This window comes from Xiphophorus hellerii, chromosome 9 (genome assembly GCF_003331165.1).
Source record: "Xiphophorus hellerii strain 12219 chromosome 9, Xiphophorus_hellerii-4.1, whole genome shotgun sequence".
Taxonomy (NCBI): domain Eukaryota; kingdom Metazoa; phylum Chordata; class Actinopteri; order Cyprinodontiformes; family Poeciliidae; genus Xiphophorus; species Xiphophorus hellerii.
This window is the reverse complement of record NC_045680.1, coordinates 4,806,303-4,822,851: the sequence shown is the minus strand read 5'-3', so window position 1 is coordinate 4,822,851 and position 16,549 is coordinate 4,806,303. Positions and strand designations below refer to the sequence as shown.

Below are 16,549 nucleotides of genomic sequence, written 5' to 3'. Positions count from 1 at the left end.
GATTAATGCCTCCAAGTCCTCATCTTATCAGTCAGCTTCATCTCAAATCATCCATTTTGACACCTAAAGAAAGAAAATCTCCCGTTGTTATCAGAGATTGACACAAACGTATGAGAATAGCACAGATTATGCCATCAGATTAACAGTTTTTGCAACGTTAAACTGGACATTGGTTGAAATCCTGCGCGGTTTGTGAGCGGCAGATAGAAGTGACATAAATAACTGGAATCATTTCACTGGTTTGCCACGAGAGGGCAGCAGCAGTCAGCATTAGACTCACCGGACTTGTTCGCTGGATCGCTGTAGATCCAGTCATTCTGCGCCCCCTGCTGGACGTTCACAGTACATGCAGAGCGGCCGGTTTCACCGAACCAACAGAGAGCAGCAGAAACTCGCATGTTGTTGAGAATTAGATATTTATTAGGTGCTAAATTAACGCTTTGTAGACAACATAATTTATGCAGGTGCACAGTTAAAAAAAGAAAAAAAACAACAAGTATTTTATGACGCAACAATGAAAATAAATGTCTTACAAAAATAAATGGCTCAAAAACAGTTTTTTAAAAAGACAATAAAAATCTCCATAAAAATGAAAATGCAAAACAAATTAAAGGCAATTTTAAAATCTACAGCAGATTTTTTTTTTTTTGCATTTGACAGAAAAATTGGAATATTACAGCAGATTGAAATGAAGAACATGTTTGAGGGCAGGTTTACAGTGGAGTGCTCATGATAGAGAACATAAAACCAGTTTGATTTATTTTACTAACCAGATTTTAAATGACACTGATTAAAAAGTCGTCCGTATATAATAATAATAACAATGCTCTACAATCTGATATAATTTCTGTTTGTTCTTGATATGTAGTATGAAATTAATTCCTTTAAAGTATGTACAGTACAACACAGTATACCACAATGGTAGTTTTATCCACTTTTTGGTCTGATCACAGTTATGAGTCAATAAAAAAACAAAAACAGTACAACGTTCCCACAGGCTGGCAGTTCTCTGATGGTTAAGGTGGCTGCAAATACTGACACTTATGTGAAAAAAGCTCAAGTGAAGCACGTCTGCAACAAAGACTACACCAAAGATTAACAGAGCTGCATATTTGCTGCCAAACAATCCCTGTTAGCAGTTCAACCTCTGCCTGCGTCCACAGCTTGTTGTTACCTCAGCTGACTGAAAATCGGTTTCAAACGACTGCTTTCTCCTCTGTTCTATCAGGAGAGGCTACCACTGTCCACACCGCCTTCATTTTGCTCCAATAAGCAGACGAATGACGGTTAGTGATCAGAAAATCAAAGTAAACACAACTCTTAATCATTATTTTCCCAGGTAAGCTCTCTGTGCTTTGTACTGAATGCAGTGTGAGTCTGGATGTGTGTGTGTGTGTGCTGTAACTTTGGCCTCAGCATGCTGCAGTCTCTGAAGTATTAGGGAGTGTAGCTCGATGTGGCAATGGGTGAGTGGTTTTTGCAGTGCGGCCCACCGAGCGGAGAGTTGGAACAGAGCGGACCCTTCAGTGGTTCTTGTCGTAGTCCTTCACCATTCGCTTGATGTGGAACAGTTTGTGCCTCAGCCTGCGGCACTCCCTCTTCTTAGACTGGTACTCTGAAGTCTGCAGAGATGTTTGCTCAATTAGCCAAATAAAAAACAACCTGGAATCTACAGAAAACTGCTTCCCAGTGCAGATTATATAAACCAGTTCAGCTCACCTGCTTCAGATCCTTCAGCTGATTATATTCCTCTGCAACAACCTGAGAGACAATAACAAATGGGTCATTATGTGTTATTTACAGATTCTTGTCTCTTCTTCTCTAGAAGAAAAATCCTCAAGCAGCAAAGAAGAAATTAAGAGCCAAGATATTTCAGCAACATCCTAAAGCACTAGGTTAGCAAATTAAATGAAACACATTTTATTTTAATGAGAGATTTTTGATAGAAAAGCACAAAATATCACATACTTGTGAAAAGGAAAGGAGACAAGTATACGATTTTAAACATTTTTAACACAAAAAGCTGAAAACTGTGGAATGTATAAGAATTCAACCAATCAGAATCAATTATTCAACATTCACTGTGTTTACAGGACATGTTTTTAACAGCTTTTTGCACATTTACAGACTAAAACTTTTTGGAAAGTTTTAGTTTATTTGTTCTTTGGAAAACAGATAAGATAGAGAGAGTCTGAGAACATCAATGTTAAAGTGTGAACTTTTCTAACTGAATATTCTTTGATTTAAACGTTCGACTCCAGATCTAAACCTGCAGGGCAACCGATCCAGTAATGCACTTTATGTTGATCTATAACACAAAATCCCCAAAAAACACTTTGAAGATTTAAACCTGACAAAATGTGAACAAGTTCAACAGGTGTGTGAATAAATTAGCAAGTCACTAATCAATATCCCTTCCTATACACTTCCAAAAATATCCCAGCACCTTTATTTGTCATGATGTGCGGGGTGAGGTGGTGAGGCAGACGCTGTAGACCCAGATGAGGTGAATAAAGGAAGTTTAATGATGAAAATAATGTCAAAAATCCAAAAACCTGGCAGCACAGTTGAGCAGAAGGCTAGGGCTCAGCACTGGTAGCAACAGGCTACACGAATGGACAACGACAAGACATTGACAAGGACCCGACGAGGAACAAGGAACACAGGTGGAGTTAAATACACGGGAAGGTAATCACAGAGACGAGACACACCTGGGAACAATCAAGGGGAGGACAGGACAACGAAGAGACTCAAGGACACAAAACACTCTAAATAAACACAGAAAACACAGATCCTGACAGTACCCCCCCCCTCAAGGGCGGCTACCAGACGCCCACAAAACAAAAACACAACAAGGGTGGGCGGAGGGGCGCTGGACGGGGGGCCAGAGTCCAGAAAAAACAAAAAACAACCCACCGTTGTGGGCGGAAACACAGGGAGGGCCAAGAGTCCATAAACAAACAAAAAACTACCCACAGGGTGGGCGGAGGCAAAGGAGGCGGGAACCACGGAGGTGGTCTGGCGGTCGTCCGCGGCGGCGGGAACCACGGAGGCGGTCCGGCGGCCGTCCGCGGCGCTGGAGGCGGGAACCACGGAGGCGGGAACCACGGAGGCGGGAACCACGGAGGCGGGAACCACGGAGGCGGGAACCACGGAGGCGGTCCGGCGGCCGTCCGCGGCGCTGGAGGCGGGAACCACGGAGGCGGTCAGGCGGCCGTCCGCGGCGCTGGAGGCGGGAACCACGGAGGCGGGAACCACGGAGGCGGGAACCACGGAGGCGGGAACCACGGAGGCGGGAACCACGGAGGCGGTCCGGCGGCCGTCCGCGGCGCTGGAGGCGGGAACCACGGAGGCGGTCCGGCGGCCGTCCGCGGCGCTGGAGGCGGGAACCACGGAGGCGGTCCGGCGGCCGTCCGCGGCGCTGGAGGTGGCGATGATGAGCCCCCCGAGGCAGAGTCTCTGGTGGAGCACAGAGAGTCGGGGTCTCGGGTGGAACACTGGGGGTCTGAGTCTCGGGTGGAACGCAGGGAGTCTCGGTCTCGGGTGGAACGCAGGGAGTCTCGGTCTCGGGTGGAACGCAGGGAGTCTCGGTCTCGGGTGGAACGCTGGAGGTCAGGGTCTCGGGTGGAACGCTGGAGGTCAGGGTCTCGGGTGGAACGCTGGAGGTCAGGGTCTCGGGTGGAACGCTGGAGGTCAGGGTCTCGGGTGGAACGCTGGAGGTCAGGGTCTCGGGTGGAACGCTGGAGGTCAGGGTCTCAGGAGGAACGCTGGAGGTCAGGGTCTCAGGAGGAACGCTGGAGGTCAGGGTCTCAGGAGGAACGCAGGAGGTCAGGGTCTCAGGAGGAACGCAGGAGGTCAGGGTCTCAGGAGGAACGCAGGAGGTCAGGGTCTCAGGAGGAACGCAGAAGGTCAGGGTCTCAGGAGGAACGCAGGGGGTCTCGGAAGGAACACAGGGAGTCTCGGTAGGAACACAGGGAGTCTCGGTAGGAACACAGGGAGTCTCGGTAGGAACACAGGGAGTCTCGGTAGGAACACAGGGAGTCTCAGTCTCAGGTGCGCCGGCTGGAACGCCGGCTGATTCGGCCTCGGGTGCGCCGGCTGGAACGCCGGCTGATTCGGCCTCGGGTGCGCCGGCTGGAACGCCGGCTGATTCGGCCTCGGGTGCGCCGGCTGGAACGCCGGCTGATTCGGCCTCGGGTGCGCCGGCTGGAACGCCGGCTGATTCGGCCTCGGGTGCGCCGGCTGGAACGCCGGCAGAATCGGCCTCGGGTGCGCCGGCTGGAACGCCGGCAGAAACGGCCTCGGGTGCGCCGGCTGAAACGCCGGCAGAAACGGCCTCGGGTGCGCCGGCTGGAACGCCGGCAGAAACGGCCTCGGGTGCGCTGGCTGGAACGGCCTCGGGTGCGCCGGCTGGAACGGCCTCGGGTGCGCCGGCTGGAACGGCCTCGGGTGCGCCGGCTGAAACGCCAGCAGAAACGGCCTCGGGTGCGCCGGCTGAAGGTGCTGGTCCCGGAACTGGAGCAGGATCTGGGCTGGCGGAGAAACTGTGCGGCTTGGGAGGCAGAGGTTCGCCAGCCATGACGGCTAGGGCCGCCTTACGTTCCCACTCTGCCTCCCTCTGCAACTCCACCAACCCCGGGTGCGGAAAGCGAGGAACCCAGTAGTCCAGCAAGAGCCCTAAGCGGATGGCGAAACCGAGCCGTCTGCCGGCAGCGTATGGTTTGGCCATCGCCTCCTTATATTCCCTGATCGTTTCCGTGAGTTCCTTAATGTCTTCTGGGTCCATGGTGTACAAAAAAAAGCGTGCCTCACCGTACTTTCTGGTCGGGTCCTTCTGTCATGATGTGCGGGGTGAGGTGGTGAGGCAGACGCTGTAGACCCAGATGAGGTGAATAAAGGAAGTTTAATGATGAAAATAATGTCAAAAATCCAAAATCCTGGCAGCACAGTTGAGCAGAAGGCTAGGGCTCAGCACTGGTAGCAACAGGCTATACGAATGGACAACGACAAGACATTGACAAGGACCCGACGAGGAACAAGGAACACAGGTGGAGTTAAATACACGGGAAGGTAATCACAGAGACGAGACACACCTGGGAACAATCAAGGGGAGGACAGGACAACGAAGAGACTCAAGGACACAAAACACTCTAAATAAACACAGAAAACACAGATCCTGACATTATTAACTTCAATGTATTCCAGCAAAGATTAAAGATTAGTGTGTTCTTAGTCTTGAACACAACAAATCTCATTATCTGTCTTGAAAATTGCTGAGGCAGATAAAACTGTGCAAATATGAAACATTTTTAGGTCTTTGATAAACTGATGTCACAACTGTAGCAACTTTAGTCCAGTTTATGCTTACAAAATGCCAGAAACAATCTTATTTAATCATTTTTCAGCTGAAAAGTTGAAGGTTTGCCTCTAAACTTCATTCCTGACTCTTGAACATTATTTTGCAAAATAAGGGAAGAATCTGAGCTAAAGAATCCAGCAGACAAACAACACGTCCAGCTCCTATTAATAATTCGCTTCTGCTTAAACATTCAGCCTAATATGGTTATAAGATGATATCAAACCTGGTATTTAGCTGAGCTCTCATCGAGTGTGTCCAGTTGCCGGCTGAGTTTGTTCAGCCGGTCGTTGATGTCGTCCATCTCTGCACACAGGCGCTTGTATTCTCGCAGGTCTGAATCAAACTCTCTCTTGTATTCGTGCCTCTGAGAATCTGAAGTTATCGTCGGGTACACACTGTTAGGCAGACAAACACAAAGAAAAGACAAAGATTAAAAAGATCAGACTTAAAAATTACACTCTTCAATCTGAGAAATCTACAATCATGATATTCAGTAGAGTCAATATTCAAATGTAAATGGTTTTCTGAAATATTTGTTCAGACAGATTTCTTGTCTCAGTCTATCAAACAACTGAACTGAACTTCAATTCGCTCTGAGTCACATAAAGGTCAGGGATGCTTTCTTTGATGCATAAATGGGGATAATCTTGTAATATCTTTATTTAGGGTTGGATTTAAAATGACATCCATCAAAAAAAAAAAAAAAGAACAGTACTGCTTTCGTTCTTTTGCAGTTTTCAGATAAAAATATTTTAGATTGGCCAGTGTATCTCAACATTTTACCTTTGTCCTACTTCTGTCCGACTGAAAACAAGCATGTGAAGGAGCGTGCCTCAGAGGATTAACCCAGGAATACACACTTCTTGCAGTCATGTTGTGAAGGCATTCACCATCTTTTTGCTCCTCGCAACACTTAAAGAACATTTTTAAAACCTGGCTGCATCAAATTATTGTCACATAAGCTTGTTTCCCAAAGCTTACAGTTATTGATTTATGTCAGAAAATGTGGGTCTGGTCCTGAGGGAGAAACAGAGCTTCACTGTAATCTACATGTTCGGTTCTTAATTGCGCTTTCATCTCTAATCCAGGCAGTGAGTCAGAAGCCCAAAGGTAGCTCTGTCACAGAAACTTAGTTCTCACCTCTCCCATTCCTCTGCATCCAGTTCGTTTCCTGTTTCTCCTCCAGTTGTGTACTCCGTTTCGTACTGGGACTCGTCCATGTCAGGGTTGCGTCTGCGCCTCTTGCCCCTGTTGGCGGCCGGCCGGCGGCCTCCCGTTTCCTCCGAGGGGCTGGAGCTCGTCCTGCCGCCGTGGGAATACCCCTCTAATGGACGGCTCGTCATTTTTTCAGAGTATCTGCAGGAAAACGATTACATCATAATATTGGGTCTGACAGGTTAAGCTACCAGACAAGAAATGTGGAAACCTCAGAAAAAAGAACATACAATGAATTACTTAGTTATTGGACTAAAAAGCTAGTTACGCTAACCCTGTAAAGGTAATCGCAAAAATTAATTCCAACATAGTATTTAGTAGAAGCTAATGCTAACACGCTAAGGTCAACCAGGGTCAAATTTGTCGTTACACACGACCTGAATGGTTGTTGTGTGTAATCTGCTGTGTATTTTTGCATCGCTTAAACTAAATTTAAAGCATTTTAGATCCAGCTACAGATCAGATCATCTTCAATATGTCATGATACGTTTAACCCTGGTTTCAATTCAAGTCCTATTAAGTTTATTTATACTTATTTATCTTTTCAACTGGAATTGGATATAAATTTGGTTCAAATTAAAGTCCTAGAAGAACATTTGGACACAGGCTGTTTATGTGAAATTTTCACGGAGTCAGTGTTTAAACCAGCTGCGTTTCCTTCAGAAATGTGCGCAAATCTTTGTCGATATTCCGCTAATGTTGAAAAAAACACAACTTTGCAATTCTGGTGTTAAATAAAAATGACATGTGAATAAGTCATTAAAAACATGCTGCCCCATCATCCTCCTGTCGCCAGTAGTAACATCCAGTTGTTGATCATGTGACGCGTTTGATGCAGAAAAATGTTTCCACTGCACTTTTGCGAAATACATTAATTATAGTTTCAACACAGCTAAAAAAACAACGCCTCTTCCTAGGATAAAAACGTTTTACAGAAAAACTTGAGTTTACTTCTAAACTGCCATATTTCTATTAATCAAATGTATTTTCATAATACTAAGTTGCACAATATTATGGTAGATTGAAACACAGATAGAGCATTTTTAATAAAGTTAAACTATTCTGAGGTTATTTTCCTTCTTTACTTGCTGTGAGGTACAAAAGCCTTCTAAGGAAGAAATGTACTTCCCAGAAGAGATCAGTGTGTTTACTGATAACTTCCAAACGGAGGAAGGAAAGCGTTTACATGGTCACCGCAGCTGACGCCCTTCGCTCTGAGAACAGCAGCATATGGAGATCCTCAGTGAACAGGAGGCAGGTACGCCTCTGTAATAAGCTGTGGATGATGAAGCCCATTCAATTTCGTAGGTTTGTAGGGATTTGTGGAGAAATCCAAATCCAACGGCACAGATATTAAGGGCTATTACTACATAGTGAATTATGTCAGGAGCAGAGCACACTGCGGGACCGCAGGCCAGCATTCTTCTGCTTATGAAACTGGCTCTGTTTACTTTGCAGGAGAGGAAATCATTACATTATTCTCTACTTTGACTCAAACAGACTCAGGCCTGTGTTTTTGTGCAGAGTCTAGACAATCCTTAAATATTTCTTCCATGATGAAACCAAAAACAATCAGGTGCTTAAGAAGTTCTGTACTCTGATGACCAGCCAGCGCACTTATTCATAAATATCCAGCCTATTCTCCTCTGCTTTAGACAATCCAATGACCAAGAGGGGAAAAGAGAGAGAGAGAGTTAATCCAACAAAGGCTCAAAGGTCACAAACAGCTCTCCATGTGGGCAGGGCAATATGTTTTTATGGGCTTTAAAGCAGCGTAGTGATTAGAGCTGCTTCTGAGTCACATGTTTAGAAATTCACTCATTGTGGGAAAAGGCTTTGCGCTGTACGGACTCCTGTGTTGCCGCCACTGTTTTCCTGCTGCTTTAATATAGAAAAACTGAGAAGTTTTATAAAATGGAGTTTACATGTAAAAACAGGATCATCTGGAAGTGAGAAAAAAATTGTTACATGCAGTAATCCTGCACTTTCTCACGCTGGTAATGTGGATAAATATGTGGAGAAAAAATTACTTAGAGATTAATAGTTTATTTACTTCTGAGATGAGGATATCAGTGAGTTCAGATGCATTTATCTGAAAAAGTTTATTTTAGTCTGTAGGACAGTTTCCATGCACTGTAGGAAACTGTGCATGGAAACTGGTTCATGACTGACCAAGAACAGGGGACATATTTAAATTTATTATGGATTTTATCCAACCCACACAGGTTAAAGATTAAGGGTGCACTGATTGCAGTTTTCCAGCCGATCACAGATTATCGATCTTTAAAAAGCCTGACCTGCCAATTCCAGTTTTGGCTGACACTGATCTTTTTATCTGAAATGTTGCTTAATATAGCGAGAAAGTCATTGAGTGGGCAACAGTGGGGTGATTATTGTTAACTGCAAATGTGCAAACATGACCTGGTGGGCCGGTCTGCCAGTCAAACTTCTCTCACAGCAGAACAGAAGAGGACAAAAGTTGATCTTAGACTTTTGCTGAGGTACAAAAGGTCGGTGGATAAGAGCTGCTTCACATGTAACTACCAGTCGATCACCGTTTTGCCAAAATTAAGGAAATCAGGGCCGATTTATCGGTGCTCTCCTCTCAAAATTATCTGTGCAGACTCAAATGCAATCAGCTAGCATAGAGGATCTAACTCAGTGGTGCCCAAAGTCTGTCCTCAAGGGCCGGCATCCTGCATGTTCTAGTTCTCTCCCTGGTTTAACGCACCTGGATCCAATGATGGCTCATTAGAAAGCCTAAGAAGAACACTGACATGCTGAAAAGGTTGTTGGTACCACCAGGGAGAGAACTAAAACATGCAGGATGCCGGCCCTCGAGGACCGACTTTGGGCGCCCCTGGTCTAACTGATTTGCACATCCTAGCAATTTAAAAGAAAAAAATAGCTTAACTTTAACTAAATTTAATTATTTAAATACAAAAACCTGTAGAGAAGTTGAAAACATCTTAAAGTTGTGCATTGTTACTTATTGTAATATAATGTTTGTATCTCCAAATCTGTGAATCTGATAAAACTGAAATAGGACAAAGGAAAGAGAAGAGAGAACAGGGTCACCTACTGGTTATCATCTTCGTTGTAGGAGGTGCTGTCCACCTTGGCGGGGGGGAAGGAGCTGACACTGTTGGCTGAGGCGTTGAGCAAACCGCCTCCCTTCTCGGACACCAGCAGAGTCGGCGCATCCTGAACGCTGCGGCTTTCCTCCACATTGTTCACCTAAAGCAAGCCGGAAGAAAGTTAAAGAGAAAAGGCTGAGCAAACAAAAACAAACATCTGCGTTACTCATAAAGAGTCAGGGCCAAACCTCCACAAGCACAAGCTCTCTGACTCACATCCTACATAAATAAACACGTCTTCCTTTGTGTTTCTCACATTGTGACATTTTCATTAGCCCATATATCATCTACAGTCAATGTTTGCTCAACAGCTTTTAAACAGTACGGGGCGACATCTGAAAAATTAACAATTCCTCCTGGAAATCATTAGTTTTGCTACAGTGTGAGTTTATTTTCTATTATTTTATTATAGTATTTTCATTATTTATGGAACTTATTAGTCATAAAATAGTTTAAATGTTTTTTAAATTCTCTAAACATTTTTTTTGTGCCAACTCCCATCTAGCTTGGCTCTGATCTGCATTCGGACTAGTTGACACAAAACAAGCCAGATTATAATCCCCAACGCTGAGCAGCAATCTCCTAATGAAACGGTGAAGCTAAGAAATGACCGATATTTGAAAAACAACTAAAAAAAGAAACTAAAACCAGACTGCAAACACAACACATAAAAACTATTTTGTTTTCTCTTGCCTTATGTTTTCATACACATGGAACAGCTGTTCTCTTCCTCCTTTTAAAAGTGAACAAAAGTGTAAAAACAATCATCAGGTCCTTCCTGTGAGGTCAGAAAGTTTCACAAAGAAAGATTCAGGGTGGGTTCAGTTCAGTTCGTTTATCTTAAACACTTGAACAAATATTGATCACCTTCTGCTGTATCACCGGCAGAATGGGCTTGGCCTGCGTAGATAATTTAATAACCAACTAAAACTAATTCACATGTTTTCATTGTTTTTGTCCGTTTTGGTGTTGCATGTTTTTGGTTTTACATGCATGTACAAATGTTCATAAGGTAATTTTAATCCACTTCAATCTCAGAGTTTGAAAAGCAACATTTAGACATTTATGTCAGGAAAATCAGTTGTTGAAACAACTGAGACTCTTGCACACAGACTGTATTAAAACATGTAAAAAACAGAGATTACAGAAGACTACAACAGTGAGAAGCTTACTCCTGTGTAGGATTTCCAGAGATATTATGATGCAAGAAAAATATAATCCTAAAGGGTTTCTGTACTTTGCCTTTAATAGACTCATAAGCCTGATAAAAATAAAGCCCCTAATGCAAAATCGAAATCATAAAAAAGTACTTTAAGTATGAAGTTGGACGGAATTTGAATAGGACCTGAGTTTAATAGTCGTGAAATGTTCTCCTGGAATATTCAGTACAAACTTAAGATAATTAGCTATTTAGAATATTTTTGTCAGATTAAGGGCTGAAACTGGGACTATTACGTAATTCCTGGATACATAGACGATTACAGCAACCATACAGACGATTCTCTGCCAAAATTAAAATACAGTTATAGCCAAAGACTATGGCTGATCAATGCCAGCATATAAATTACTAATGATAAAGAAAAAATGTTAGTATCCTGCATTTTCTTTGTAATATCTTCACAAAATCTTGTAGTACCGCATTTCAATAGGATAAGAAAGAACTACAATGTATAAATCATTAAAATAACACCCAACCCTCCAGAAACAATAATCATGGTGGGTGAAGCAGGCTGAGTTCTGCGCGTCTCCCTTTCTTGTAGCTGCAGGTGAATCCTGTTTGGAGACGTTTTCATGTAAGAATCTCAACAATGTTTTCCCAGAGTGCAACACAAAAACCAATCAGCTGTGAGCACAGGATGCGTTCAGAGTGAGACGTCCGAGCAAGACGAACCCGAGGAAGGAAAGAAGGACGGAATATGGAGACAAAAACAAAATCTTTGAGCAAATAAAAGTACCAAAGACATATCACAGACGGAAAGTGTCATAAGTTTAGAGGAAATAAACAAAACTGAAGGAGAAAGCAATAGTTAGACAGAAAGTCTCACATATCTGAAACCACTTCTCATTTCTGTCATGAGTTTTAGGAAGAATCGTTCCGCTTGGACAGGCTATACATGGCCGGAGGACGATAAATAAAAACACAGACTAAAACTATTTGCACCAAGGAGCATAAAATGACAAGTTCAATAATAAAGTCCGGTTCTCAAATATGTTAATATATTAATAAATGGGGCCTCTGCTGCTGTGTAACTAGATGAAAATGAGACTGAAACCTGTGGCTATTATTTACACTTCAAACAAAACTGCTGCTGGATTTTGTACATTAATATACTGCTAGTTGAATAAGCTTACATTTTTTATTCACTTTTAATCCATAGTGTCATATGATGCTTAAGGGAACAGTGTCTTTAGTTTATGGTAAGTTATGAAAATAAATGTCACTAGTTTAAACAGATGCTGATACAGTAAACTGTGCAGTACTGTGTAAAAAAATATTCACACCTACAAACATTTTATTTTATTTGGATTTATGTCACAGATCAACACAGTTGTCTATAATTGTGAAGTGGATTGTGAAATAATACTTGCAACATGTTTTTCAAATCTGAGCAGCAGTTCAGTCTGTGAACATTAATCTTCTTCTAAAGTTTTGCTACATAATCTTAACTTGATTTAAGCTTGGGCTTTGACTAGACACCATTCTACTACATGAAGATCTTTTGATCTAAACCATGTTATTGTAGCTCTGGCTGTATGTTTAGAGTCGTTGTGCTGCCTCCGACCCTCTGACAAAGTGTCAAGTCTTCAGCGGCCTCTAATAAGAAAAGCTGAAGAGAAACATGCCCACAGGATGATGCTGCCACCACCATTCTCAGTGTGGTTTGTGTATTCAGGGTGGTGCACAGGGTTTATTTGGGCCAAAGAGTTGGCTGATATTAAATCACACACATGTGGACTCCAGTTAATTAGCTGACTGCTACAGGCTTATGCATGCCACACTTTCCAGATCTTTACCTGTAAAATAAAAACATTAGAAATTCTGCAGTATTTTCATCCCACTTCAAATTATGAACTACTTTGTGTTGGACTAACACAGAAAACCCCAATGAAATGAACTGATGCTGTTTTTGTGAAGCAGCACAGCGTCTTTAGGAAACTCTCCCACTTATTCATCTTCTGGATGTTTTTATCCATCACCAACACAGAGCGCGGCCTCCCTCCATCTGAAGAACACAAGCAGTCCTTCTACGACTGACTCTGATGACTTCATGCTGCAGACACAATGCAGACCCCCCCCCCCGGCCGAGCCGAATAAAGCCTGTGTGTGAGGTCATCAGGGCAAGCCGGGCCTCCCCAGTCTCCACCACACAGAAAAGTCCTTAGACTAACCACGGCCTTCAGCTGTCTCTGGCAGAGTGTAACAGAAGTCCAACAGCCATGTGGATTTGCTTGAAGTGCGGAGTGGAAGATAAGAAATTTAAATATAACTTGAATGTGTTGGCTGAAGCATATAAAGGATTCAGAAGACACCACAGTCTTAAGGCACAGAAAAAGTAGGTTACCCAACCCAAATGGGTGCCGTTTTTTAATCTTTGAATAAATAATAATCCGTTAGCAACATCACATTTTCCAGGGCTTGTATTTTATCAAAATTCTTGTGCCTTCTCCTAAGCCTTTCTAATCCTTATCCATACCTCCTTCTCATCATTTCCTCGAAAAACGCTGAAGTTCTCAAACGGACTGGTGGCACAACATGACTAAAGCAACAATAAGATGAGGATGACATCACTGAGAACCGCTCCATTATTAGACACAAGTGCTAGTCAGAGGATTTACTCTGCTAGGCACAGGAGCCACCTCTCAGCGCACGATGCCGTTCATGAGGCAATGACACCCCATCTCCAAAACAACGGCTCTATATAATCCAATATAACCACACATCTGCTTAAAGCTCCTTCTGCAAGCAGGCTTTGCAGGAGGCGGACTGCGCTGCAGAGTCTTTGATTGACTCATGAATTTAAATAATAAGCTTCCCCAGACATGATACAAAAATATAAGGCTCACTCACTGCATCAATAATGTAAAATAAAAAATATTTTTTACAAATTCCATATAAACAATAAGAACTGAGTGAAAGTAATTAATGTTAGCTGTTTTCATGCTTTATAAATATGATGGCACAGCTGTGAAAATAGGTGAAGTTAAAAGGATATTTAAATTTATTTTTGTTTTTCACTGGGTTTGTGTGAAGTGCTGATAAGCAGTGAAAAACATCCCACACCGTCTTGAAAATAACCAAATATCAGCTGGAGCAAACCTAAACGTTTCGCAGAAGAAGGGTGAAAAATAGATAAAATATTTATTGACTGATGTTCTTTTAATGTTTTATTTTTCTCAGAAGTTTTTAGTCACTATTTTCTCAACCAAACAAAACCCACAACTTTATTTTGTGGGTCAAATTTTTTGCACAGTTTCAGTTTCTGTCACTACTTTCCTTTAAGCGTTGATGGTTAAAACCCAAACCTTAATGTTGCCTTTCCTGGATTTATAGTCGTGGTGTATTTAGTTGCTGTGGTATTTTTCTTTCTTTTTACATATTGTGAGATAACTTAATATTTCTTGACTAAAAGTTCATGTTCTATTTGTTTTTCAGACAGATGGGAGCAGTAACCTCACCTGACCTGATCTAATCATAGAGAAACTAATATATATTTAATTCATTGAAATATCACAGCAAGAAAAGAAGTCAATGTTTCTCACTTGCATTCATGTTTCAAAATCAGTGAGCACTTCTACAACTACTGCTCATGTATAAGGGTTTATTTCTGGTTTTTATTTGTAGATTTGTACAGGCCAAGGTCCGACAGAGAGGTAAACAAAAAGACCAGGATATATATTTTTACAGCTGGAGAACGAACCTAAAATAGGGTAGAGGTGAGTATTTTACAGCACTCAGATCACATGCATCCAGGCCTGCAAAGTCAACACAGAGTCAGAAATTAAGTGTTAATTTTGAATGCAAATCCAAACATGCTGTTTTTACAGCTTTTGAATGGCTTTTATTTTGAAAGTGCCTTTCTGTTCGGGCAAAGCGCTCCATTCAGGAGAAACACTTTGAAATCAAACTGTTTTGATGCAGGAGCATCCTCATGTGTGCGTCATTATCAGCTGATGCTGAAAACAGAGAATGATACAGGAAGTAGATTATTCCCTCCAGCTGACTTTAGAGGAGTGGAACAAAAGCAGAAGAAGAAACAGATGTGTGTGTTCATTTAGAGAAATCATTAAGCATCGTTCATATAGTAGTGAAATTTGTTGTGTCCTGCACAGACTTCTTCTACCTGATTCTCCAGGTAAAAATACTAAAACGTGCCTGCAGTATTTTGTTCTGAATCATTAATAGTTTGACCATTTTAAACAACCTTTGTTTTTAGTTGTCAGACATTTTATACTTTAACAATTTACTTGAATGTAAACATCCATACACTTGCTTCCTGCTTATGTTGTTTTTCATCCCTCTGTGGCTTGTTGCAAACAATTGATGTGGACAATATTCACTGTGGAGATTTCATCCTTACTGTCACTACGTTCTTTGGCAGATGAAAGAGAAATAATCTGCTGAACCACACTCCACTCCTTGCTCCACATGTTTTTCCTTTAGTAAAATACTCTTTCTCAGAGAAGAAATAAACAATATTTGAAACATGACAAGTTAATCATTAACCCATACCTCGCATATTGGTGCGATTTAACTAGAGCGTTGTTGACGCTTAAAAATGCAAAGCAAACAAAGCAGAGAGAAACCAGCAAGCCTCTCTGTGTCTTCTAGGGTAGTTAATGGTTACACAGAGTGAAACCCGGTTATGAACCAGGAGAATACAATCACTGGCTGCTATCAGCTCTGACCCTGAACAAAGTGACTCTGTTATAGGAAACACTGTCGCCAAGGAGTGACCATGTCCTCCCTGGATCTCATGAGGAGCTCATTTTGACCTTTAAACTTAAAAAAAAGCAAGGAAACAGATGAGGTCTGTAAACTGCAGAGCAGCTTCAGGTAAAGGTAAACCTCAGTGAGGTTATTTACAGCACCTGAATCACCTTCTGTTTTTACACCTGATGACTACCTGCGCCGTGCAATAACTGCCTTGCTCCAGACCTACTCAGTCACCTACTTAACTTCGCAAAGAAAAACAAAGCTGATGGAAAACAATTTGACATAAAAGGGTACACAGTTTGACAGAGATTAAAAGAATAGGTCACTTTTTGTGGCTGAATCTTTGACCTAACCAACAGCGGTTCAGCGTTTTATAATCTAATCAAATCTGTCCGTGAACGTTGTATTCCAGGATTTAAACACTGAGTGACCTTGTTTCCTGACTGGAAGCTGTGCATCCACAGCCTCAGGTCAGTTTGAGTCTTTTTCTTTCCTTCAGTTTAAATCCCTCGTAAACTGTGTCTGTCAGGCAGCTATATCTCTTACCCATTCCTCTACGTCTCTGCCTTCTGACGTTTTCCCACCAACTAGAGGCTCTTGCCAGTAGATATTTGGTTTTCCGTAGCGCCAGATCTTCCCTCTTGTTTTCTGAGCAAAGAAAGCAGCGACGCCCAAAGCAATGACCACCAGGAATCCACACACCATGGCAATCGCCTGAGAAAGCAAGAACACGATGATCAGATCCAGAAACTTCTCAGAGATAAGCTGAGCCATAAAGTTAATTTATCCTGGTACAGAATGAACAGAGGCACACACATACTTTCAACAAACACAGAACAGTCTTTAATTAAAAGTGTAATAAATGTAATCAGATAAGCATAGATACTGATTTTTTCTTGCACT

The 16,549-nt window shown here is 42.5% G+C and overlaps 1 protein-coding gene across 2 annotated transcripts in view; it reads right to left on the bottom strand.

Annotated features, from left to right (window-relative positions):
• Window positions 1-397: 397 nt before the first annotated feature.
• LOC116726359 (occludin) overlaps window positions 398-16,549 on the bottom strand; it is a 23,582-nt gene continuing 7,430 nt past the window's right edge. The window contains exons 3-8 of one of the 2 annotated variants that reach the window (XM_032573050.1): window positions 16,193-16,360; window positions 9,657-9,811; window positions 6,500-6,715; window positions 5,583-5,754; window positions 1,720-1,761; window positions 398-1,622 (exon numbers count right to left, since the gene is read on the bottom strand). In XM_032573050.1, coding sequence (XP_032428941.1) covers window positions 1,524-1,622; window positions 1,720-1,761; window positions 5,583-5,754; window positions 6,500-6,715; window positions 9,657-9,811; window positions 16,193-16,360 — 852 coding nt within the window. In that variant the 3' untranslated portion in view covers window positions 398-1,523. The remainder of the gene's footprint in view (window positions 1,623-1,719; window positions 1,762-5,582; window positions 5,755-6,499; window positions 6,716-9,656; window positions 9,812-16,192; window positions 16,361-16,549) is intronic. The other variant, XM_032573051.1, reaches the window with a different exon arrangement.